At 44.6% G+C, this 26,946-nt stretch overlaps 2 protein-coding genes across 6 annotated transcripts in view; both read left to right on the top strand.

Moving 5' to 3' along the window:
• LOC120917127 overlaps window positions 1–7,623 on the top strand; it is a 33,170-nt gene extending 25,547 nt beyond the window's left edge. Inside the window, exon 2 of one of the 2 annotated variants that reach the window (XM_040328186.1) lies at window positions 6,827–7,623. In XM_040328186.1, coding sequence (XP_040184120.1) covers window positions 6,880–7,440 — 561 coding nt within the window. In that variant the 5' untranslated portion in view covers window positions 6,827–6,879 and the 3' untranslated portion in view covers window positions 7,441–7,623. Of the gene's footprint in view, window positions 1–6,637 lie in introns of those variants that run through there. The other variant, XM_040328184.1, reaches the window with a different exon arrangement.
• LOC120917125 (diacylglycerol kinase zeta-like) overlaps window positions 1–26,946 on the top strand; it is a 274,751-nt gene that overhangs the window by 117,729 nt on the left and 130,076 nt on the right. For all 4 annotated transcript variants that reach the window (XM_040328180.1, XM_040328181.1, XM_040328183.1 and 1 more), the window contains one exon: window positions 15,377–15,479. In XM_040328180.1, the coding sequence (XP_040184114.1) occupies window positions 15,377–15,479 (103 nt within the window). The remainder of the gene's footprint in view (window positions 1–15,376; window positions 15,480–26,946) is intronic.

Raw genomic sequence — 26,946 nt, forward strand, 5'->3', positions numbered from 1 at the left:
TTGCATGGTCTTTATCATTTCTGTATTACAGAAATGTACTTAATTTTTTTTTTTTTTTACCAGTATGAAACCAGTAGAGCTGCACAATTAATCGTTAAAAAATCGTGATCTCGATTCAACCCCCCCTGACAATCTCCTATGCAGTTTGCCGATTCTTTCATATAACAAGTGGAGAGACGTATCCGCTCACTCAGCTGTCATAAGAAAATATCCAGGCAGTCTGACAAGTTTTTAACAGGAAACTTGTAACTAATGCTTCCTTCTTAGGCCTCGTACACACGACCGAACATGTCCGCTGAAACTGGTCCGTGGACCAGTTTCTGCAGACATGTCCGACCGCGTGTATGGCCTAGTGGACAGGTTTCCTGGCCTAGCGGACAGGTTTCCAGCGGACAAAAGTTTCTTAGCATGCTCAGAAACTTGTCCGCTGGAAACCTGTCCGTCGGACATGTCCGATGGTTAGTACGACTCATCGGACATGTCCGCTGGTTATGACGTATAACCAGCGGCCCGAAATCCCACGCATGCGGCGAATTGATTCGACGCATGCGGGGAAGCATTAAACTTCCGTGTTAGAGAATGTCGGTGTCTTCTACTTCACCGCGTTCTCTGTCCGCAGGGATTTTGGTCTGATGGTGTGTACACACATCAGACCAAAAGCTCCCAGCAGACATGTCCGATGAAAACGGTCCGCGGACCGTTTTCATCGGACATGTTCGGTCGTGTGTACAAGGCCTGAGATCAAAGGGATAAACTTCTGTGTGTGTAAAGAAAAAAATCTGCAGTCTGCCAAGTTTGTAACAACATGACACCTTGTAACTGACTTCCTTCTTAGATCAAACTTCTGTGTGTAAATGCAGGAAGTTTAACCACTTAAAGTCTAAGGGCTCTTTCACACAGTGTGGATCAGTAATGATCCGCCCCGTGAACCTCCGCTTGCTCAGCGGGGATCGCTCTGTTGATCCCCGCTGAGCCGGCGTATGACAGGGCGGTCCCCGCACACTGTGCATTGGAAGATTTCCCTCTATTACATTTCTGGGGACAACCCCAAATTTGGGATTTTTTTTACTTTAATTTTTAATGATAAACTGGACAAAGAGAGAGGGTAGATCTCCCTAATGGGGGAAGGCAATAAAAACTGACAGGTGTAATCCCTCTCCACTCTGTCCAAAACTAAAAAATAACTTTTGCCTTTAGTTGTACTTTAAGGTCTTATAGCTCTGGAGACTTGGATTCAGATCTCAAAGTGACATTGGCATGGAGTTGTGTTTTTTTGTGTGCGTTTCCTCTCTGTACTTGAGTTTCCATAAAAATGTTACTAGTTGGTTGTCTTCTAACCTAAATTACTTCCTTCCGACCCACAATCCATATTTTAAAGTGGAACTTCAGCATTGAAAAAAATGAGCAATTTCCAAAGCTTGTACACTTGGCCGAGTGTGTGTGTGTGCTTGGTGTAGAATCTTGGCATTCCTTGATGCTTGGATGAATTCACTCCTATGCTCATGTGTGGGAGTTGCATGATCCAGAGTCAGCCAAACAAGAAGGCTAAAGACTCTGGAGCAGGAAAAAGACCAGGCGGAGATGTCTGCAACGAAGAGAAAACTTATGATCACCGCAGCGCTGGAGTGAAAGTAAGTAACGCCATCTTTAATTTTCTTTTTCAGGTTGCCCTGCACGCTGCCCCATGTCCCATAATTACAAGTTACTGTAGATGGCAGCGTTTCTTTGTTTAAAGTGGTTGTAAAGGCTCAAGGTTTTTTACCTAGATAAACCTTCTCTGTGCAGTAGCCCCCCCTAATGCTTACTTGATCCAGCGGTGTGCACAATTGCCTTGGCTCTCTGGGGACTCTCCACTGACCCAATCAGAGCCACTGAGCCAATCAGGAGAGAGAGGGGCTGGGCCGAGCTGCCGGCCTGTGTGTAAATGGACATGCAGGAGCAAACCTACTTGGGTGCCCCCATTGCAAGCTGCTTGCTCTGGGGGCAATCAGCATGAGGGAGTAGCCAGGAGCACCAGCGGGGGACCCGAGAAGAGGGTAATTAGGGCTGCTTCGTGCAAAACCGCTGCACAAAGCGGGTAAGTATAAAATGTATGTTATTTAAAGAGAGACATAAATATCCCTTTAATACTGTAATTGTCTGTTAAATAGCAGTATTAAAAAAATTATACATTTACATTTTTATAATAAATGGATAACAAACTTTTTATATGTTTGTCCATTGGCCTCAAAATTTGAAAGAAAAAAAAAAAGACAGCAGGGTTTGTTTACTAAAAGTGTACCAAATATAATCCTTAAGGCGGTAGTAAACTGCTGTTTTTTTATTGTTTATCCTGCAATGTAAAGCCATAATGTGCTAGTATACTTGACATACTAACACATTATGTAAAATGACCTTAGGAACAAAGCCATCCAGCGGCGCGCGTTCCATCTTCACCCTGTCTTCCCTCCGGCTTTGTGGACTCTATGTGAGTGACCGGAGCCATAATGATGTCACTCCCACGCACATGCCGTACATGGCAACGGATCCTGAAGGAACAGCATGGTATGCCGTTCCTTCAGTGCGCATGCGCTAGTGATGTCACTGGCTGCATCCGAAGTAAATATCTCCTAAACGGTGCACATTTAGGTGATATTTACAGTACCTGTAGGTAAGCCTTACTATAGGCTTACCTATAGGTAAAAGTCATGCATGGGAGTTTACTCCCACTTTAAGTCCTTAGGAAAGAAATTAGCCTGGGCATCTAGGCTTCAGTGACCTGTGTATGTGTGACTATGGTGAGAACATTATACAGTATTGTAAATTACAGAGGGCTAACGAATATGTGGTCCGTGTATAAATACTGGAAATAATGTATTTATCTGTATACTCTGCACAGTAGAGAAGGCAGTGGGATTGCTTTTGTCCCAGCTCTGCAGCCCACGTATTCCTGTTATGACAGACTGGTTCCAAGCTCCTGAGTTTAATTGAGCTCAGGATTTAGGCAATATATTTCTGGTGCTGGATAGCTTGCAATTCATTGCTTCATATTGTAATGTAAAGAAATGTGGGTTATGAACATGCTAATGCTGGGGTCTCCAAACTATGTTCCTCCAGTTGTTAGGGAACTGCAATTCCCATCATGCCTAGTCATGTCTGTGAATGTCAGAGTTTTACAATGCTTCATGGGACATGTAGTTCCGCAACAGCAGGAGGGCCGTAGTTTGGAGAACCTTGTGCTAATGCATGCAATGTGCTGTTGTTGTTACTTGGAATAGATTATTTAAAGGGCAGCTCCATTTTAAATGAACAAGTAGGGATTGGTGGGAGAGGTAAGTTTATATTCTAAGTACCTCTGCGCACCCAGGCTTCCAGTCTTCTGCTTTAAAGTTCTGGAAAAGAGTTTAGAGCCATTTGCTATTATTTTGGATGACCCTGGGACCTGCTTTGCCTTGCTCCTGCCAGCCATGTCCTTGGTTGGCAGAGTCAGGAATTATGACATCACAATCTAATTTCTAGAGTATCCAAGCAAGTGACTAGCTCAGCCCTCCAGGCTCCATTTGCAATGACACGATCATGTGTGCTAACCATTTAAAGCTGAACTACAGGAAACACTGCAGGAGTAAATGCTCATTTAGGTGTAGGGTGCCAGAAAATTCAGTTTTTCTTATTTGTTCCTCTGCTTCCACATGGATGTAGTATAGGGTGACCAGACATCCTCGGTTTCCAAGGACAGTGCCCCGGTTAAGGGCACTGTCCCTGGACCAAATCGGTCTGCGTTTTTTGTCCCCGGATTGGATTTGAACAGGGGCTGGGGCAATTTCAAAGACAGTCAGTGCAGAATTATAAAAAAAAAAATCTGAATTACCCACCCCAGGTCTGCCGCTCTTACTAGCTTAGGGGGGTGTATTTTTTTCCATTATCTGTGCCCCTTTCTGATGATCATGTGCTGGTCGGAGCGGAGGAAATATTTTTTTCAGTTTCGGTGCATGCCCATCCAGCTCCGCTAGCATGTTCTTCTGCCTTGGCTCAAGTCTGGGCTAGCCGCCTGCTTGCTTATCTCCTTGCCTTCCCTGGCGGAGCGATCCTTCTCCGCTCTCCACCCAGTTGTAGTCAGGGCACAGACAGTAAGACTTGACAGGCTGTGAGGCGGGTGGTGACAGCGATGGGCAGAGAGTCGCTGATTGCTGCCATTACTAGTAAAAAAAAATATATATATATGTATATATAGGACCTATCCCTGCAGCCTCTTTATTTCCCTATGCTGCAGCTATAGCAGGTCCTCTACCATCAAGTCCAATTCAGAGCCCATAGCCCTGCATGGATAGCGAGGACCCCAGGAGACATGCTACTGCCAGGGCATAGAGGAGTAGAGAAGAGCGTCAGCTGCTGCATAAGCTCAGGATCAGTTGAGTACTTTTTCTGGTACCGTAGAGGAGATTTTAACCCTTCCAGTGATGGGGCAGCTCCACAGCAAGGCATTACGTGTCCTTTCCTGGAGATAGGCTTTAGGGCTCTTTCACGCGGGTGGCCCCTTCAGGTCCGCCTGCCAGTTTTTTAGGCGGACCTGAACGGGCGCTCCGTGCTCCTCTATGGAGCCCCGGATGTCAGCGGTGACATGTCTGCTGACATCCGACCCGCTCCGATCCGCCAAAGTGTGACGGAAGAAAAACCTACTTTTCCATCCGTCTGGCGGATCGGATCGGGTGAACACGGACAGACGGGATAGGGAAGAGCGGAGAAAAGACAGGACAGTCCCTGCACAGTGTGCGGGGACCGCCCTGTCATCCGCCGGCTCAGCGGGGATCAACGGATCCATCCCCGCTGAGCAAGCGGAGGTTCACGGGGCGGATCATTACTGATCCGCCCCGTGTGAAAAGGGCCTTAAAGTGGAACTGAATTTTTGGTAATTGCATCACTCGCATGCCTGTCTTCAAGTGTAGTCTTTTATAAAGTTTGTAGGCCCTCACACTATTATTGAAAGCCAAGGAGATTGTACATAAACCGTGTAATTAATTGTAATGTGTGGCCCAGTATAAGCACTTGTGTAGTTTGGCTTTGTTTCTCTGCATTCGTCTTTCATTAGAAGCACGTTTCAATTTCAGTTCTACAGATTTCTATATTTTTTTTAAATTATTTTTTTGGATGACCCAGGGACCTGCTTTGCTTTATGCTTCTTTTGGTCCTATGACAGTCCATGTCCATGATGGATCCATTGTGTGACCTCAGTGGTCCACTTTCTTCTCTTTTTCCCTCCAGCCGTGGGCGGGTCCTAAATGTTTAAGAGCAAGGGTCTCCAAACTTTCTAAACAAAGGGCCAGTTTACAGCCCTTCAGACTTTATGGGGGCCAGATGTTGATGTCAGTGGGAGGAATAATGCCCAATCGCTCGTGTCAATGTGAGGAATAGTACCACATTGTTGGTGTCAGTGTGAAGAATAGTACCCAATCGTTGGTCTCGGTAGGAGGAATAATGCCCCATTATTGGTGTGATTGGGAGGAATGTTGCCCAATCGTCAGTTTCAGTGGGAGAAATAGTGCACAAGCATTGGTGTCAGTGGTAGTAATAGTGCCCCATCATAGGAAGAATAATGCCCTATTGTTGTCAGTGGGAAGAATGGTACGCCATCATTGGTTTGAGTAGGAAGAGTAATTCCCCATTGTTGGTTTCCGTCAGAGAAATGCAGCCCCATTGTTGGTGTCCGTGGAAGGAATAGTGTCTTTTATTAGTGATAGGAACACTTCCCCAAGGCCCAGCTAAAGGCAAGCAGCTTGGAGACCACTGTTCTAGAGAATGGTGTCCCATAATGACTTCGCCCTGTTCTCTGCAGCATTTACTGTGGGCCTCTGTGATCTCTAGGGTTCCACCTTCAGATTTGTAACCACTAACACTAATGACCTTTTTTATCAATTTTGTATGGGGAAACACCAGTGTAAGAGGCATTCTTCCCACTGACCACCACACTAATGCACCATGAGTTGTTGATATAGGAATTATTGGCAAGGGTTCCTTGAGACCTGAAAGTTATTTTAAGGGTTCCTCCATGTTAAAAAAAAAAAAAAAAAGTTGAGAGGCTTTTTTCATGCAAATCTGAGGTTGATCCAATGCCGCGTACACACGATCATTTTTCGGGATGAAAAAAAACATAGTTTTTAAAAAAATGTCATTTAAAATGATCGTGTGTGGGCTTCTGAAAAACGACACATGCGAACATGCTGCATTTTTTAACGACGTTTTAAACTATGTCGTTTTTCGGGTTGTAAATAATGATTGTGTGTGGGCTAAAACGACGTTAAAAACCCGCGCATGCTCAGAAGCAAGTTATGAGACGGGAGCGCTCGTTCTGGTAAAACTACCATTCGTAATGGAGTAAGCACATTCATCACGCTGTAACAGACAAAAAAGCGTGAATCGTCTTTTACTAACACAAAATCAGCTAAAGCAGCCCAAAGGGTGGCGTCATCCGCATGGAACTTCCCCTTTAGAGTGCCGTCGTACGTGTTGTACGTCACCGCGCTTTGCTAGAGCATTTTTTAAAAACGATGGTGTGTGGGCAACGTCGTTTTAATGATGAAGTTGGAAAAACGTCCTTTTTCCTGCATGCCGAAAAACATCGTTTTTTTTTCATGCCGAAAAATGTGTACACGGCATTAGGCACAGGACTGGAAAACTGGTTTCATTGGTGAGAACTACACTGATTACCTTCCCTTCACTGATACCCACTTGATAGTCTGATGTGGATCTGCCCTTTAATTCCACTTGGTTAGATTTTTCTGTATCGCTGAACTAATAAAGATGACTTTTGAAGCTTTGTTGCATTTTAACATGATGGTTTCTACACCAACAGCCCCTTCCTCTGCTGACCACACTCCACCTAACCCCCTCTTCATTGAGGGCACAATGGACGCATTTTTTAAAAGACATTTCAGAAAAAAAGCTGCTCCTCCACCCTCAGAGACGTCTTGCCCGCCAGCTTTGCGGCGGTGCAATGTGGTCATTACCACCGGAAAAGCACGCCGCAGATCCAGTGTTGGCCTGCCATCTTCCTCTCTTTCTATGCAACGACGATGTTCGGTTACTCAGCCTGTCTCTCCTTGTTTGATGACATCAGGGCGTGGAGGGAAGAGAGATGGGAGAAGGAGGTCGAGTACCACCACTCCGGGCCTCAGTCCTCGTTTTGCCGTCCAGAGGAGACGTGGGGGGAAATTGAAATCCATTGATCATCAGCTTTTTGGGCCTTCTATGTTGTTGGCCAGCCTCATCCCAATAAAGAAAGCTGCAGACATGAGAGAAGGGGAATCGGAGGAGGAAGAGGAGGAGGAAATGGAAGACGTGTCAGAGGAAGGAACTGATCAGGATAGCATTATCTCCAGTACCTCTGACCGTAAAAGTACTGAGGAGATGTGTGAGCTTCCTTCTTCTTCCACCATTGATCACCGAAAACTGTACGCACAGGACTGAGTAAAGGTGGGGTGGGGGGATACGTGTGTATCTAATATACAATTTTTTTACATTTATAGGAAAACTACAGTGTATAACCTATTTTTAACCTATTTTTGCTACATAACACATTAAGCAATTTTGTGAACTTGAGCAAGTTTCTAAAGCTTTTTAATTAACAAATTAAATGAATCATTGACCTATTAGCACATTTTGACATACTGCAGCTATGCTAAAATTAGAAAATTCACTCAATTAACCTTCATCTGAATTCTTTTTAATTCACTGCACCACAGCACACAGAAAATCTCACGGGGTCTGGAAAAGAGGAAGTAGGAGTGTATTTCCCGATGCCTGTGCTGTGCAGCTTTAGCTTTACTGCCTGCATTACCAATCGCATTCAGATTTCCAAGGCTAGCTTGAATCTGATAGGTGGCTGTGAGAAACATCCTAGTGGGTGGGGTTTTCTACATTAAAGCGGAGCTCCACCCTAAAGTGAAACTCCCGCTGATCGGAACCCTCCCCCCCTCCGGTGTCACATTTGACACCTTTCAGGGGGGAGGGGGTGCAGATACCTAAAGACAGGTATTTGCACCCACTTCCGGCCACAGTCTGCGGGCAGGACAGCACCTCCCGGCCCCCCCCCCCCTGTTGTGCTCTGGGAACACTCGGCTCCCAGAGCACAGCGGGAGCCAATCAGCAGGCGCAGCGCAACTCGCGCATGCGCCGTAGGGAACCGGGCAGTGAAGCCGGAGCTCCCTGTCAGATCTCCACTCTCCTCTATGGGGGGATCGGATGAACACGGACCGTCCTGTCTGTGTTCACCCGATCCGCTCTGCAGGCAGATGGAAAAATAGGATTTTTCTCCGTCTGCAGAATCAGAGCATAGCAGACACCGATGAGATCGGGTGTCAGCGCATGTCCATGCGCTGACACCTGCTATCCCATAGGGATACATGTATGTCCGTATTTTATTTGAAAACGGATGGATGAAATATGGACATACAGTCCGCTGGTGTGAAAGGGCCCTTAATTGTAGAAAAAGTTTATTTTAACATATATCTAAAATATCTAAAACACAAACTTTCCTTAGATCGAGTAGGAGGATGGGTAACGTGTCCTGTTTTGAAACACATGACCCAAAGACTAAAGCTGGTCAAACATGAGTTTTTTTTTTTCCAACCAGCAGGTTTAACCAAAATAAATGGAATCCACACATTCAAGGATACAGAATACACTGATCAACGCTGCAGTCCATAGCCTACAGCTCTGATCAAGCTGATTTTTTTCCAACAGGGCGGATGACCCAAAGTCGATCAGTAGAACCTGAAAGAGGTTTTAATCTTTTCACATTGTATCCAAAGGTGAAAAAAAAGGTTCTTGTCTTTAAATTCATTAGTAAATCAGAGTCATACTGCTGAGATAATGGATACAACGTTATCTGGTACAAGGTATCTATGGATGTGGTTTTAGTCTCAACACCATAGCTAGAGCAATCAGGTAAAAGCTTAAGGTCAGCGAGCAATGTTGAATTTGTCATCTCATTTCCATGTTTTGACTGTAGAAACCCTTTAATTATTTAAAGCGATGAAACTGCAGTGACCTCACTTTGCCGCACGTCAATTGTCTGCCATCAACTCCAAGCTATCAACATCTCAGTCTAGTGTGTATGATTTCTGGAAAGTTTTTAGAATTTTTACTGGTTGTTAATTCTTTTTCCTACAGTGATGCTTAGTCATCCCCATCCTTTTTGGCCATACACCTAGTGAATTTTTTGTAAACTAGTTCAATTCCTTTTTGAATCATCAAATACCGATTGAGTTGCATGAATTGACGGCAATATATATCTACTACTCAAACACTTGGGTGATGGGTCATTTTTTTTTTTTTTTTTTTATATCTAGTGCCTTAAACAGTAGCAGATGTATTTTTTTATGGTAATTCTTCAAATGATTGCTCATGTGGACAGCTATGTGGCAGTGCAGTCAGCACTCGTCATGAACAACTGCTGCAAGAATTTCTGTTACAGGGTAGACTGCAACTTTTTTCTAGAGAGTGAAGGTAAGTAGTAAAGTATAATATAAGTGCTGTAGAAGCTTACCAACGTTAAGGTCTCCAATCCCAAAACTCTTTACCTATGGTCTGCATTTCACCTCCCCAGATCCCACCTCTAATTATGCCAGAACCACCCATCATGGTCTTTTTTTACAGGTTGGTTCCATGCGGATCCTGCCTGTATAAGCAGGGTCCAACCACTTGTAAAAAATTTCCTCCACCCTCAGTGTAAGCCACATATGGGGCCAGATTCAGAAAGAAAATACAGCGGCGTATCTCCTAATACGCCGTCGTATCTTCGAATCCGGCCGGTCGTATCTATGCGCCTGATTCATAGAATCAGGTTACGCATAGATCTCCCTAAGATCCGACAGGTGTAACTGTGTTACACCGTCGGATCTTAGGCTGCAATTCTAGGCCGGCCGCTAGGTGGCGATTCCATTGCGGTCGGCGTAGAATATGCAAATGACTAGTTACGCCGATTCACGAACGTCCGCTTTGCCCGTCGCTGTAAATTTACGTTGTTTCCGTAGCGATACGCGTCGTAAAGATAAACATGCCTCCTAGGTAGTCTAGCCAATGTTAAGTATGGCTGTCGTTCCGGCGTCAAAATTTTAAATTTCACGTCGTTTGCGTAAGTCGTCCGTGAATGACGCTGGACGCCATTTACGTGAACGTCGAAACCAATGACGTCCTTGCGACGTCATTTTGCACAATGCACGTCGGAAAATTTTAGGGACGGCGCATGCGCAGTACGTTCGGTGCGGGAACGCGCCTAATTTAAATGGTCCCCACCCCATTTGAATTAGGCGGGCTTGCGCCGGACGACTTTACGCTACGCCGCCGCAAGTTTACACGCAAGTGCTTTGTAAATCAAGCACTTACGATGAAAACTTGCGGCGGAGTAACGTAAAGGACATGCGTTACGCCGCCGCGCACCTACGTGAATCTGGCCCAAGGTACCTATATAGAGTATTTACCTTCAGTCCCACTCTAAAGTTCTTTACTGTACAGCCCTGCTCAGCACTGTATGGCCTTTTATACAAAAAAAAAAAGGTCCTGGCCACATCCTGTGCATGCGCACCACTTCATTAATTGCTAAGGACGGGGCTGTGCTCCTATGCAATTAGCAAGTGGTGCCCATGCAGTACATGACTAGGACTTTTTTTTTTTTTTGAGTAAAGGATGTGCAGTTTTAGGGAGAGCTGCATGGTGAAGATATCTGAAGAGGGCTGTGGCTTACAAAGTAGAGTTGTCCCTTTAAATGGACTGCTTAGTGGTTTTGCTGGCATTTCCCTTATTTATTATTGTCAGGACTTTAAAATACATTTAAAAAAAAATATTTTAACCTTTCTTGTCAGGTAAACATGAAACACTACAAGTGAATAATTCCTTTTTTCAATTTCAATCCAGCAGATTACATGCTTCTCTATCTTTATTTGCTTTACTAAAAAGAACAACAAAAAAAAGAAAACATTTGTCTGCAGAACTCAATAGCTTAAGCTTAAATTTACATTGCAGCTAAGGCCCCTTTCACAGGGGTGGATCTGTTTGATGGACTCCGCTTGCTCAGCAGGAATCGCTCCTCTGATCTCCGCTGAGCAGGCGGATGACAGGTCCATCTCCACTCACTGTGCCGAGACGGGCCTGTCGGAGTCCCGCTCTCCTCTATGGGGTGATCGGATGAAAACAGACCGCCTGTTCATTTTCATCCAATCTGCCAGACGGATGGAAAATAGGACCACCGTCCATTTGGATTTGGCAGAGAGGATCAGATCGCAATGGGTGTCGGCGAACATGTGTCCGCTGACATCCGCTCCTCTTTAAAAGTGAATGGAGAGTCTGATCGGGCCTGCCTGAAAAACTGACAGGCGGACCTGATCGGACAACCTAAGAGAGTTGTTGGAGAGTCTCCTTCCCTTTGGATTGCTGCATACAAAGTTTCAATCAGAGACAGAGAGCCTGAAAGGAATCGGCTTCTGCTGTACTGTCTATTTAGAAAACTCGGTTTATAGAAAGTACCATAAATGTATTTCCCCTCTGATGTACACATCATTCCACTACCTGCCATCAGGCGCTACAGACACGTTCAAAAATAAATATTGTGCAGTCATGCAACTGCAAAATAAAGCTAAAAAAACTATTTTTTTATGCTCCTTATTGGATAATGATATCGATTTTTAAAATGTGTAAATGTGTGTTTTGTTTTATATAACTTAATGTATTTCTTAATATTACCCACCTGCCTACAGCTTACAAGAGTGTGACCTTTATGAGCTGAGAAGCGCAAATTACTAATTTAAACACAAGATAATTTATATTGTCTTTATAGACTTTTTGTTCATTCTGTTTGTGTTCTCTCTGCTTGGCACAGTCCTATCTGTCCTTAGAAACAGATACTTAGCTTTGTTATTGCCTATCGTCTAGTGTTTAATGGGGGGGTAGGCGCTGTGTTTATTTTGGCTCTAGATTGTGTTCTCTCCTGGCAGTGTCTGTGGGTACCTGTCTAATGTCTTTGGGATAGAATGCTCTCCCTAGAGCATGGCCAATCCTTTCCGCGGTGACTTCCTAAACTCTGCAACGGGCGTGTATATATATATGTATATATATATATATATATATATATATATATATATATATATATATATATATATATATATATATATATATATATATATATATATATATATTAAGGAATATCACATAACAGCTCAATGTTGTTGGCAGAATTATACACTGCCATAAAAATGAGTATATTGCAGTGCTGGTAAACCTAGCCATATACTGTACATCTCGCTTTTCTCTTGTTTCTCCACGTTATAATGTGTAGATGGAGCAATCTTCACTGCCAGCGTTTGTAGTCAGCAGGTGCTGCACCTGATTGCAATGGTGCTGCCGAACAGCGACTGCATCCGATAGAATGGAGTCACGGTTTGGCTGGTAGTTTTCCATCAGGCTCAAAGGATTTTTAAAATTACTTTTTTTGAGCTGAGGGGTGCTTACAGGGCCTTCCGTGGCTCAAAAGTCCAGTCTAAACTTAAACCTGATCCCAACCCCAATTGTAAGCTGTATACTAACCACCCTGTTAAATAAAGATGTCTATACGTACCTATTTTAAGGGCGCTCTGGTCAGGTCATGTGATTGGCTCCCAGCACCGGCTTTAGGGTAGAGGAGGGACAGCAGACAACGGAAGCCCTATAACAAGTCTATGGGGTGATATCACCGCTGAGGCTCTTCAGCTGTTGTTGCTGTTCTCTCCTCTCCCCTGAAGCCGGCTGCTGGGAAGATCCATTGACCAGACCAGAGGGCCCTTTTAGATTAGGTAAGTATACACATGTTTGCTTTGAAAGAGAAGTCCAGCCTGAGCTTTTTAGGCTGAGCTTCTCCTACAGGTCACAGGAGTGCAATTCGTTTTGCACTTCTGTGGGCCATTTTGGTGGAGAGCGATCTAAAGTCCGCTCTCTGCTGACGTCACTGCTATCCGTTGAGGTAGGGCTTCATCCCAACATCCCAAGTCTGGATCCACCAGGTGCCCTGATTGATTGCAGTCTCGGCGAACCACTGAGATGGCCGCTCCCTGCCCCTCCACAGCTCATCGCTCCAATGAGCGTGGAGGATCAGAGCAGGAGAGATGCTGACTGACAGTCCTCATCTCTCCACTGGGGGAGGGGATAGAACCGAGCCATTGGCGGTGTTCATGGCTCTGTTCTCAGTGAAGAGACACCGGGGTACAGCTGCAGCATTGTTCTGATGCTGCATCCACCTCTGTAAGTATGAATATATATATATATATATATATATATATATTTATATATATATATATATATATATATATATATATATATATATATATATATAAAAAACATACTTCTCTTTTAAAGGCTAGTTAGTATAGGGCTTAGAATGGTGGTGGGAGTAGGTTCTTTCCAGAGGCTGCCATTTTGCTGAAGCCCTGAGCAGCAGTAACTCTTTTGTCTGTCAGCAGATCGGCCTCTAGTGGCTCAGATTTTTGGCACAGTGCAGAGAATACTGAGCAACTGAGGCTGTGCCAAGCAGGACGAGACCGCGCATTAAGGCATTTTAAACAGTATACGGTAGGCACTTATTTTTCATTTTTTACATAAGTATACTGTACCTGCAAGAAGGGGCCAGGTTGAAGTCATCTACCAGGACTTAATTTTCTGACTAAAGTTCCACTTTATTCGGAAATGTCCATGTATTGCAGAGAAGTACTTCATAGGTTTTAACAAACAAAAGATCTGTACATTTTAAAGATAGCCGTCAATGGATTGAAACTTGGACACATTTCGATTCACGTATGGGCAGGGAGGTTCTACAAATCTCAAGCTACCGATTAAAGTGGAGTTCCACCCATTTTTTTTATGTTTGTCTGTGCTGCATGCCCTAATCTCATAGTGTTCAGAATGGGCAATTTTTATTTATTTTGTTGCTTGTAAATACCTTTATTTTGTAGTCCTTCATTACGTCCTCCTCCTTATTAGCCTAGGCTATTAAGTCACAAGGCTATTCGCAAGGGTTTCTGGGCTAGGCATCATGTATCCCAGTAGTCCTTGCAAATAGCCTATTTGCATAGAGAAGGGGCGGCAACTTCCTCTGACACTCCCGTTGCTATGGAAACCTATTACATCGCTTGTGCAGCACTGAGCATGAGCGAGATCTGAAAGGCTGAAATCCAGGAAGTCATACAGTCTGGCTTCATGATGCCCACACTTAAGATGGCCACGGTCTATTTCTAGATTATAAACAAACTAAATGCTCTAACAACCTAACAAAACGGACCTTAGTTTACAGACAAACTTTACTAGACTACATTAAGCTTGTGTATTACAGGGGTATTTATATTTAAAAAGTGAAATTGTGGGTGGAACTCCCCTTTAACTGCCTTGTCAGATTTTTTCCCACTCGATTAGCGCTGTCTTTAGAGAGTAGTACTGATAAGTGTTCCGATGATGGGGGGGGTTTCCTTGCTGTCAGAATACAATAGTGCAGTGGGGAAGATTCCCCCATCCACCTCGAATTAGCTGGTTGAAAGAGAAAACATGACTCGTCTACGGCCATCCTAAGAGGAGGAAGGATGCACAACAGCTATAGGGCTTTGTTATTTGTTAATGTTATGCAGACTCCGTAGCTGGAAGACAGTGTGTAAAGTCAGACAATTATCAGGCGAGCAGTTTCCAGATTTCAGGAGACCTTTGACCACTGACGTTCAAGGTAAAGTCTCGGGCTCAAACAATACAAGTGAAACTATAATAGAGGGCAAACATACATTTTTACCTAAGCCCAATTCTGTCATTCAACTGTAAGGTGCCAGAACTACAGGCAAAATGATGGTACAGATGTCTAATTTCATGCAAAAGCATTGGTGGGTTGGCATCTCGGGCAGAAAGAAGATGTTGATTTATGATGAGGAATCCTCCAATATGGAGTGGGTTCAGATTGGTCCAGGTAGTCTTCATGGATTTCCTATGTTATATTTTAGTAGCGAGGTTACTTCCTTGTATAAACCTTCTATTTAGGCATACATATATATTTCTTTAATGAAGTCTGAACGGCATGACATTAGTTCTACTTAAAGTGGAAGTAAACCCTCCTATTGTTTTCAGCCAAGGAAGCTGCCATCTTGGCCTCTGTTTAATCTGCAACTGCCACAATGATGCACATGTGATCAGTTATGAAACCAGCCATTGGATGGTTTGACAGTTTGGTTGAGAGCACAAGCAAATGTGACATCTAGCATTTCCGGCATGCCGGGAATGTTAACTGTTTTTTTAAACTATCAAATAGATGGGTTTACTTCCGCTTTAAGGCAGATACATGAGCTGCATATGAATATGAAATGGTCACCTGCACACTCTCAGATGCATACTGTTTTTTTTACAGAAAAGCCATTGCCAAATCTGGAGCCCAGCACCTCACAACGTCCTCCAGTGTCCTGCACGCCGAAGCACAGGAATCGCAAATACGCAGCACCGTTGACTGGGGTGTGAGTATATATCTAGAAACCAGCCTGTTTCTGTTGTTTGTGGTTAAAATTTACTGTGTATCTAATTGTCTTCAAGATACGTAAGGTTTCTTTACAGCACCTTTTGGGGACCTGGAAAAGCTGAGCCTATGGTGAATAAAATGTATAAACAGATGTTGCCGTCAGTAAAAACTGATTAGTAGATTCACGCCCGGAACACTACTGCCTTTCGCGAGGCCCGTGCCTCTCGCTTACCGGGCCAGGGCCAGGGCAGGGAGGGAGGAGGGAGCCCCGCGCTGACATCACGGGCCGTGGCCCGGACTCCCGGAAGTGAGAGAGGGTACCTGTCGAAGACAAGTTTCCGGTCCCCCCTTCCCCCGAAAGGTGGCAATTGTGGCACTGGAAGGGGGAAGAATTCGATGAGCGGAACTTTTGGGTGGAACTCCACTTTAAAGAGGGGGTTCCGCGGGAAATGTTTTTCTTTTAAACTGTGCATCTACAGCTTTTAACCTTGTTAAGAATGTACTCACTTTTCAGAATTTTCTAGCCATCCGAATTCACATTTGGCCGTAAATAAATAATTATAAAAATTTGTGCTGTGAAGTTCCACCTTGCTTGTGGGCATTGTGAAGCCAACAAGCAAATACTTCCGGGAATCGGCCGGCGTCATGAATAGTGCACGCCCCGTTGTGACGATAGGCACAGGTTCTTGAATCGTCTCCTGGGAAGCGTGACACTGTGCTCCCAGGAAACATTGCGATCTAAACACTGGGGCGCTGAGGAATGAAGTGACACGCCCACTCCCGCGGGAGGGATACCTGGAAGTGCGTGCTATTTTCGCCTGCTTAAAGGTATTGCAATGATTTAAAAAATTACGGATAGCAGACTGTATATGTACTTATTGTGCTGATCTGAATAAGATGCATTTTATATTGAGGGTGAACCTCCGCTTTAAAGCAGAGCTAAATCAAACTTTTAGAAAGGCAGGTCTTTATTGCAGAAGATGCATGCTATGTCTCTTCTGCTATAATGCACACTTTTTTTGGGGGGATACTAAACCACTCCAGGTTTATCCCATTACGTATCTCACCAAACCTAGCTACTGTGGGACTGTCATTTCTGCGGGCAGTTGTTTTTTGGCTTTTTTGTTTTTTTGTGTTATTTTCCGGTTCCGGGACATTTTTTCATTATATAGTATTGCACATAAGTCAGCACGGCTTTGGAATATATATCACCAGTATTATAGGAATATATTACAGTTCTTTTTCTATCCACCCTACTAATTACGCAGCACTGTGATATTAGAGGCCTGCACAGGGCCCTGACCTTCACTCAGTGTTTTTTCCTTTTACTTGTTTTTTGCACACGCAATATATTTTATTATTATTTTATGTGATTTGGTATATCACTGTTTGAGACACGCACTTACACTGTGACAGACTGTCAACAGCCATACAATTGACAGTACATCTCTATTGGCATTATTAACGGGTAATCTGTCAGGCCCCCACATACCACAGGGGTGGGCCATAGCAAAGGGAATCCACTCTATTGGATCTATCCCTTATACTGATTACCCAACACCTGTTTTTAAACAGGGACTATGACCACCACCTGGTGATCTAGTCAACTTTGCAGCGCCACCATCCCACTTACATACTACTGATCCCAGCATTGAGATCTTCTAGGGAGGCAGCGGCAATACCACATCCTGAGGGCGGATTTTTTACATTTGTTGATAATGCACACCTACCTGCTTGCTGATTTTTTTTTTTTTTTTTTTATTGAATGTACACAGAGTTTCGCATGTTTAGCTCATTGTGTATTCCTGGCATGCTCCGGCTGTGCCAAGATGACTGGCTCCAGTGCACATGTGCTGGGCGACATTGTTCCCTGTTGAGTTCACTAAACTCTGGGACCTGTGTGTCTCCCAGAAGACAGTGCAGGGGACGGAGAAGGCTCCGGAAGTGGCGTAGATACCCGCGTGTGGCTCGGGTATCTATGCCCGGAAGTATGAGCAAAATACCTGTATTAGACGGGTATCTGCTCCGCCTTCCCCCTGAAAGGTGCCAAATGTGACACCAGAGGGAGGGGGGAGGAATCCGAAAAGCGGAAGTTCCATTTTTGGGTGGAACTCCGCTTTTAGGTACCCTAGACAAGCATGAGTATTTAGGGCAGTTGTGCATTTCCCTAGATTTCAGATGTGAAATCATTGTGAGGATTTATTGATGTCTGTGTTTCCATAGGATTTCCCATAATTTCCTATCTTGGTGTGCTATCAGAAAGGGAAAGATCGTTAAAAAAATGTATGTCATGCAGTATTTGTGCGGCGGTCTTTCAAATACAGTTTTTTTGGGGGAAAAAGGACACTTTCATGAATTAAAAATGAAAACAAAACCATAAAGTTAGTCCAATTTTTTTTTTTTATAATGTGAAAGTACATTTTTACGTCGAGTAAATGGATACCCAACATGTGACAAACTACGGTACTTAAAACTCTCCATAGGTGACGCTTTAAAAATGTCTACAGGTTACCAGTTTAGCGTTAGAGGACATCCTGTGCTACAATTCTTGCTTTCCCTTTTACTATCGTGGCAATATCTCACATGTGTGGTTTGAACACCGTTTACATTTGCGGGCGCGACTTACGTATGCACTCATTTCTGCATGCAAGCACAGAGGGACGAGACGCTTTAAATGTTTTTTTTTACATTTTTATTTATTTATTTTATTTATTTATACATGTTTTGCACTGTCTGTTTAAAATTCTGATAACTTTTATTACTGTCACAAGGGATGTAAAAATCCCTTGTGACAGTAACAGCCAGTGACAGTGACTATAAGACCCCAAATCCCTCCTTTGCACTTAAAAGTATTCAAAACGGCAAAATCTGCGTTTTGGAATACTAGGGTCTTTTCAAAATCGGTGCCATTGGCAGCCAAGTAAACCGGAAGTGATGTCATGACATCGCTTCCGGGTTACTATATCAGAGACCCAATCAAAGCCTATTCCGGCTTCATTGAGGTCTTCGGCCAGCCTTTCGGTTGGACGGGACAGCCCAGAACAGTGGTGGAAGGGGGGTGGGGTTGTCCTCTCCCGCTCCTTAAAATAACAGCTGAGTGGCTTTTAGCCGCATCAGTTGCTATCACTAAAAAGCCAACAATTGGCTCCCAAAAAATGGTACAAGGGTGATGCCTGCAACTGTGAGCATCACCCCAGTATAACCCCTTCAAGCTAAGAACACAAATTTGAGTATGGTCGGTGTGAAGGGGTTAAAGTAAAACAACAAGTGGGTAGTCACAAACACGTCTTTGACACAAGCATGTCCAGAGACACAGACAAGACCGCCTCCAATACACAATACTCAGCTAATGGCAGGGATAGATCTCTAAACGTCCATAGACGGTCAACGCGTTTCGAAGGTCAGGCCCTTTTCTTCAGAGCTCTGCGGAATAGGGCTTGACCCTAGAAAGGCGATCTCGCCTGTGACTCTAGACATGCTTGTGTCAAAAAAGTTGTTTTACTTTCTTAATAATTTTATTATTGATTTTTTTTTCAGTGCGCCCTCTTTCTTGTTTTGTAGTTTGTGCAAGGATACAGACAGCCCTAAGAGGGCAACAAGATGTGTGTGCTCTGTACTTGCAAAATCAAGCTGAGAGGAGAATCCATTTTTACCCCTAAGCACCACACCTGAGCACAGGAGGTTATGTTTCAAGGGATTTTGCAGAGCAGTGGTGGCAGATCTGCACATGCTCAGTTTTCAGAGAGTTTCTTAGCTGAGCATCTAGATCCTCTCTATCACATCTAAGCAGCTCATGTGACTTTAGAGTCACACATGTGGGTGTATACACAGTGGTAAATGCCAGCCCACTCTCTCCCTCCTCCCCCATGCCCACTAACAAGCTAAACATGTTAGTTGACTATTACATGTAGATTGATGGAGGCCTCACCTCCCTCCTTTTCTAAGACACAGGCTGGAGGGGTGTGACACAGCCTGTGACTCACAGAAATCCACCCACACCATGTTATTGCCAAAAAATATATAAAGATTTGATTTCAAAACAGACAGGCTGGGAAAGATCTGGGTCATGTGACAGCTTTATATCGATTATGAACAAGGTACTTTTTTAGATTAAATTAATCACAGTGCCATCATCCACATACAGAAATAGAAGGGACAATGTAAATCTAACAGTGTGTGTTTAGTATCACTTTAAAGGGTAGTTTTCTTTCTAATTAGTGGAGTTGGACTTTTACGGGTTCACACTGGTGTGATGCGGGAAACCCTGAGATTCTGTGCCGGTTCCCACATCGCACCTGAATCGCACACTGACAAGGTTCACACTGACATCCGCGAATTGTTGGGTGTGTCAGTGTGAAATGAATGACCCCCAGATTTGTTTGCAGGTCGCAGTGCGAACTGTTAAATGCTGCAGGAATCGGATCACATGCGATGTCTGAGAACCCAGACTTAAAGCAGAGTTCCGGCTACAATTTCACTTTTTATATATAAATACCCCTGTAATACACAAGCTTAATGTATTCTAGTAAAGTTAGTCTGTAAACTAAGGTCCGTTTTGTTAGGTTGTTACAGCATTTAGACACTTTATAAAATAGAAATTGACTGGGGCCATCTTAAGTGTGGGCATGAAGCCAGACTGTATGACTTCCTGGATTTCAGCCTTGCAGACCTCGCACATGCTCAGTGCTGTACAAGCAATGTAATAGGTTTCAGATCAGGTTTCAGCACCTGTACTGTCCAAGTCACATGATTCTTCGAGACTGGGGAGTGCACAGACTCCTGGAAAGTTACACCCACTACATTCCCAGGAGTCTGTGCGGTGTAGGTTAGGAAGCTTAAGCACCTAGGTGCAGGAAGAGGGAAGATTAACTATTCTGCCTAGCAACAACACTTTGAAGGCATCTAAAAAAAAAAAAATTCTTAAAGGACTAATGAATTTTTTTTAAAACTACTGATATGATGCTATATTTATGGGTGGAACTCCACTTTAAAAATGATCTTTTAGCGCACATTTTTATTGTGTTATTTTTGTTTCTGTTTTGTGTTGTCCTCAACCTCTGATGACTCTGGTGAGTTCACAGTTTCACGGGAAGGAACTCTATTTTGGAGCTGTTTTCTTCCTGTATCCGGGGCTGGAGCCGCCCAAGTTTTTATTGTTTTCTTTTGAACTTTTTTTTTTCTATAGTCTATGGATCTTCTTTTGTGTTAGATTTTCACTTTAATGACTTTCTCTTCCGCTTTAACTAACGAGAAGCTGAGATTCTTTCCTGGAGCAGTGTACATATAAGTGGGGATGCCTTTCAGCGAGTGTCATGTCATGTTTCCTCTTGGTGACTGGACAGGCTGTCAATTAGGGGAGCCAGGAGCAGGAAAACAATGTTTAGCAAAGTTTATCTGCCATTTCACTTCTATTCTGAGATTTTTTTTTTTAAATCTCAACTCTGGGCACAACAAACAGAATACCCTGGCTGTGCTCCCCTCCCCCACCAGCATTGGGTTGAATGCTCATTGCGTCTAGGAGTGCATGTATGTGAATAAATACTTATTCACCACTCCTGTAGGCTCATCAAGCGATGCCAACGGCCCCCTGCAATTTCCTGTAAGCTGCTCATGGTTTGGTTGCACGCTTGCCCCCTTCCTGCTGCCCTCCTGCTTCTACCTGCTTGCGCCTGCAATCCGTCACCGCCAGATAGTCCCCAGTCATCTCTATGACCCTCGGAGGCCCGGGTGCGACGTTATGAAGGGACGTGGCAGGAAAGCCTTTATCTCAGCCTTTCCAGCCTGAAGGAGAAATGTGGGGTCTTAGGCCCCGTACAGACGACTGAACATGTCTGCTGAAACTGGTCCGCGGACCAGTTTCAGCAGACATGTGCGGTCGTGTGTAGGCCCGAGCGGGCAGGATTCCAGCAAACATTTGCCCGCCGGGCCTTTTCCCAGCGGGCAAATATTTCTGGACTTGTTTTAAAACAGCATTTAACTGGCAGGGCCGCCCACCTCGCCGCGTCATCGTTGCGGCGACAGCGCGGACACGGACACGCCCCGCGTATTGTTTACGCGCGGATTTCTGTATGATGGTGAGTACAGCCACCATACAGAAATCCCCGGGCAGACATGTACGGTGAAAACGGTCCGACGGACCGGTTTCATCGTACATGTTTGCTCGTCTGTACCCGGCCTTAGAGGACATGTCACCCACTATTCCTATAACAAGGGATATTTACATTTCTTGTAATAGGAATAAAAGTGATCAAATTTTAATTTTTTAGAGAAAGTGTAAAAATAAAATCAAAGTCAAATAAAAAGTGTAAAGATCCCTGTCCCCACGCACAGAAGCAAGAGCATACGTACGTTGCGCCCGCCTTTGTAAACAGCGTTCACACATGTAAGGTATCACCGCGTGCATTAGAGCAAGAGCAACAATTCTACCCCAAAACCTCCTCTGTGATGCGAAACAGGTAACCTGTAATCTTAAAGTGTCGCCTATGGAGATTTTTAAGTAACAAAGTTTGGCGCCATTCCACAAGTGGGCACATTTTTAAAGCGTGACATGTTGGGTATCCATTTACTCAGCGTAACATCATCTTTCACATTATACAAAAAATTCGGCTAAGTTTACTGTTTTTTTTTTTTTTTTTTTTTTATATTCATGAAACTGTTCTTTTCCCCAAAGAAATGCATTTGAAAAATCGCTGGGCAAATTCCGTGTGACATAAAAAGTTGCAATGACCGCCAATATATTCCCTAGGATCTCTGCTAAAAAAAACATATAAAATGTTTCTGGGTAATTTTTCTAAAATAAAATATGATTTTTACATGTAGGAGCGAGGTGGCAGAATTGTAGTTAAACCATGACCATTGAAAACAATACAACTTCTGCCCAAGATCTCATCTCCTCACATGTTAAGAAGTTAGGCTGAATACACCTTGTAGATAGACTACCCTGGATCTAATGTCTAATTAAGCCTTTTTAAACCAGGATTTGGGTTTTGTGAGCAATGGTAATACTGATCTTCTACCTACAGCATATTGACTATCAATGCAAGGGAGGCACCTCTACAATGCCCACTAATGCAAGGAACACAATTTGTATTGTCTGCATTTATTTTCTGGAATATTCATTCAGTTTCAAGATTTTTCACTAAACGTCTTGTTCCACAGACCTAAAAATTATCTACCCAGGGTGTCAAATATTCAAGGCATGACTGTCTGTTCTTATATTTAACATGTTCTACAATTTAGGCCCTGTACACACGGTCCGTCCAAACCGATGAAAACGGACTGAAGTCCATTTTAATCGGTTCACCGATGAAGCAGTCTGATGTGCCTACACACCATCAGTTCAAAAACCGATCGAGTCCAACGCGGTGACGTAAAACACAACGACGTGCTGAGAAAAATGAAGTTCAATGCTTCCAAGCATGCGTCGACTTGATTCTGAGCATGCCCGGGTTTGGAAGCGATGCTTTTGCGTACTAACCATCGGTTTTGACCTATCGGTCAGGTGTCCATCGGTCCAATTTTAAAGCAAGTTCTCTGTTTCTGGACTGAAGGACTACAGACAGATGGGGCGTACACACGGTCGCTTTGGACCGATGAAACTGAACTTCAGTCCGTTTTCATCGGTTTGGACTGATCGTGTGTACGAGGCCTCAGTGATCATGCCGATGTACCCCGAACTAGGAGTATAATTATTTTTGGCAGTGGTCCCCTGAGATCTGAAAAACATTTCATGGGTTCTCCTCTGAAAAAAGGTTGAGAACGGCGCCTCTAATGTATAAATCTCTACCTTTTATAGAACAATAAAAAGAGGAAGAGGAAGCTTCTAATAATAGGGAAGCCACAATTATTACTCAATTAATTTAAGAGAAGTGTTGCAATAAAAGCTCAAAATGCACTAAAAATATACATTATTCTTTCCATTTTTACCTCCATTCCGTCCAGTGTGGATATTTCGGTCAAGTGGTTTCTGGCAAGTGAAATCACACATTGGCTTCTATATATCTTGAACTTCCGCGGTCTAGCGTCCCCTGAGAATTCCTGGAATTGTTCCACTGCTGCTGTGCAAAATCGCGCACTTTGCCACAACGCTCAGAAATGAGCAGCTCCTTTTGCAGACATGCGGCGGTGCAGTTAATTCTTGAAGGCCAAATTCACCTTTTAGGAACAAATTTGTTTCGTGCAGGAGCCGGCAGAGTATTGTACCCGTGATCAGGGGCTCAGGGTGCAATTCCAGATTCCTGCAAACAAGCCCTACAGCTTTCAGCTCGTACCTTTTGTATGGACTGTCAATTTTAAAGCTGAAGGGCTTGTGAATAAACTATGAGCACGCTCATTAGCTGGTTAGTGGGCATGTAGGAGGGAGGGAGTGGGCTTTCTATACCACTGTATATACACCCACATGTGACTCTAAAGTCATATGGGTTGCTCGGATGTGATGGGGAGAAAATGCATAGAAACGCCAACGACAAGAACGTTGTGACGGATCTCGAATACCCCAGGTGGGCACATCCGCCAGACCGGTGTCTCCTGTCCTCCAAACGCACCTGCAGCCTGCTAATTCGCCATAACCAGCCCTTAACCCCTTAATCACGAGACAATCCACACAGGTGTTGAGGGTTAAACATGCAGAGCTTAAAGCGGAGGTTCACCCATAGAGAACACATTTTCCCCTTAGCTTCATGCTCGTTTTGTCTAGGGGAATCGGCTAGATGTTTTAAAATATGAGCTGTACTTACCGTTTACGAGATGCATCTTCTCCGCCGCTTCCGGGTATGGGCTGCGGGACTGGGCGTTCCTATTTTGATTGACAGTCTTCCGAGAGGCTTCCGACGGTCGCATCCATCGCGTCACGATTTTCCGAAAGAAGCCGAACGTCGGTGCGCAGTATAGAGCCGCACCGACGTTCGGCTTCTTTCGGCTACTAGTGACGCGATGGATGCGACCGTCGGAAGCCTCTCGGAAGACTGTCAATCAAGAAGGAACGCCCGCTCCCGAAGACCCATACCCAGAAGCGACGGAGAAGATGCATCTCGAAAACGGTAAGTACGGCTCATATTTTTAAACAACTAGCCAATTCCCCTAGACAAAACGAGCATCAATCTAAGGGGAAAAGAGAAAAAAAAACTTAATTGGGTGAACTCCCGCTTTAAGTTGTTTATTAAATACAAAACATACACTTTTACACACAGTTAGGGACACTCACCTTAGCCTTGTCATAGAGGGGAGGAGGTAGGGGACAAGAAAGAACCAATGGGAACGGAACACTTGTACATTGAAACAGACTACAGTTAAACATAAAGGGATTATGGTAAGCAGGCAGCCTCTCAATACACATCCCTCTGCGGAGAGACGTCTCCAGTCCAGACCATTGTCTATGTGCCATTTACCAACACAATTAGACACAGCAACAAGAGGGGGGGATGGGGGAGAAGGGATGTAGCATTACATTACATTATCTCAATGCCAGCTTGTCCCCAGGTCTCCAGTCTCTTCTGGGCCATAATCTGTGGATAAGAGGCCAGCCCACAGTCCCTTCCAAAGCACACAGTGACAGTGGGTTTTATCACAAACGCTCATGCACGTGAGCCCTTAACTACTTGCTCACCACCCTCCGCAGATGTACTGCGGCAAGCTGGCTCAGCTGCACAAATCTCAGTACCGGTACGGCGATTCGTGCACTAGCATTTAGCCAATCTATGTCCGCCGGTCCCACCCATGATAGTTCCCCGCAGATACAGAATGAGGGATCTGGCTAAGTGAACAAGGCAGATCTTCGTTCTCTCAGGGGATGACACTGAGATCTGTCTTCCTGCAAAACAGGGAGACGGATCTGTGTGTTTCCCCAGTCACACAGTCCCCCAAACAGTTTAAAAAAACACAAATGGGGAACATATTTAACCCCTTGATTGCACCTGATGTTAACCCTTTCTCTGCCATAAATCTATCCCCTGTTTTGTAGACGCTATGGGCCAGATTCACAAAGGGCTTAGGACGGCGTATCTCCATGTACGCCGTCGTAAGTCCGAAAGTGCGCCGTTGTATCTATGCGACTGATTCATAGAATCAGATACGCCTCGCTGTTGCCAAGATACGAACGACGCAAGTCTCCCACGCCGTCGTATCTTGGGTGCATATTTACGCTGGCCGCTAGGGGCGCTTCCTTAGATTTCCGCGTTGAATATGCAAATGAGCTAGATACGCCGATTCACGAACGTACTTGAGCCCGGCGTATTAATATACGCTGGTTACGTAAGGCGTACGACCGGCGTAACTTTACCCCCTCATAAAGCAGGGGTAAGTCATGTTAAAGCGGGAGTTCAACCAATTCCTTTTTTTTTTTTCTTTTTTTCCCCTTAGCTTCCTGCTGGTTTTGTCTAGGGGAATTGGCTATTTGTTTTAAAATATGATCCGTACTTACCCGTTTTCGAGATGCATCTTCTTCCGTCGCTTCCGGGTATGGGTCTTCGGGAGCGGGCGTTCCTTCTTGATTGACAGTCTTCCGAGAGGCTTCCGACGGTCGCATCCATCGCGTCACTCGTAGCCGAAAGAAGCCGAACGTCGGTGCGGCTCTATACTGCGCCTGCGCACCGACGTTCGGCTTTTTTCGGAAAATCATGACGCGATGGATGCGACCGTCGGAAGCCTCTCGGAAGACTGTCAATCAAGAAGGAACGCCCATTCCCGCAGCCCATACCCGGAAGCGACGGAGATGATGCATCTCGTAAACGGGTAAGTACTGCTCATATTTTAAAACAAATAGCCGATTCCCCTAGACAAAACGAGCAGGAATCTAAGGCTAAAAAGTTCCCTCTAAGGGTGAACCCCCTCTTTAAGGTATGGACGTCGGAACAGCGTCGTATTTTACCTCGTTTGCGTAAGTCGTACGTGAATGGGGATGGGCGTAGGTTACGTTCAAGTCGACTAAGCATTGAACCGTGACACATCTTTGTGCGGGCGTAGCGTATTCACAAAGCACTTGCTCCGTAAGTTGCAGCGGCGTAGCGTAAATGGGCCGGCGTAAGCCCGCGTAATTCAAAGTAGGCTGGTAGGGGGCGTGTTGTATGGAAATGAATCGTGACCCCACGTAAATGACGCGCCTAACGAACGGCGCATGCGCGCGCATGCTCAGTATCACGTCGAATTTTCTCCCTAAGTTACGCCGGTAACTTAGGGAGAAAATTCGACGTGATACTGAGCATGCGCGCGCATGCGCCGTTCGTTAGGCGCGTCATTTACGTGGGGTCACGATTCATTTCCATACAACACGCCCCCTACCAGCCTACTTTGAATTACGCGGGCTTACGCCGGCCCATTTACGCTACGCCGCCGCAACTTACGGAGCAAGTGCTTTGTGAATACGCTACGCCCGCACAAAGATGTGCCCAGATACGTGAATCTGGCCCTAAACCTTTTGCGCAAACCAATCAATATACGCTTATTGGGATTTTTTTTTGAAAAAATATGTA

The sequence above is a fragment of the Rana temporaria genome, chromosome 11 (genome assembly GCF_905171775.1).
Source record: "Rana temporaria chromosome 11, aRanTem1.1, whole genome shotgun sequence".
In the NCBI taxonomy this organism is placed as follows: domain Eukaryota; kingdom Metazoa; phylum Chordata; class Amphibia; order Anura; family Ranidae; genus Rana; species Rana temporaria.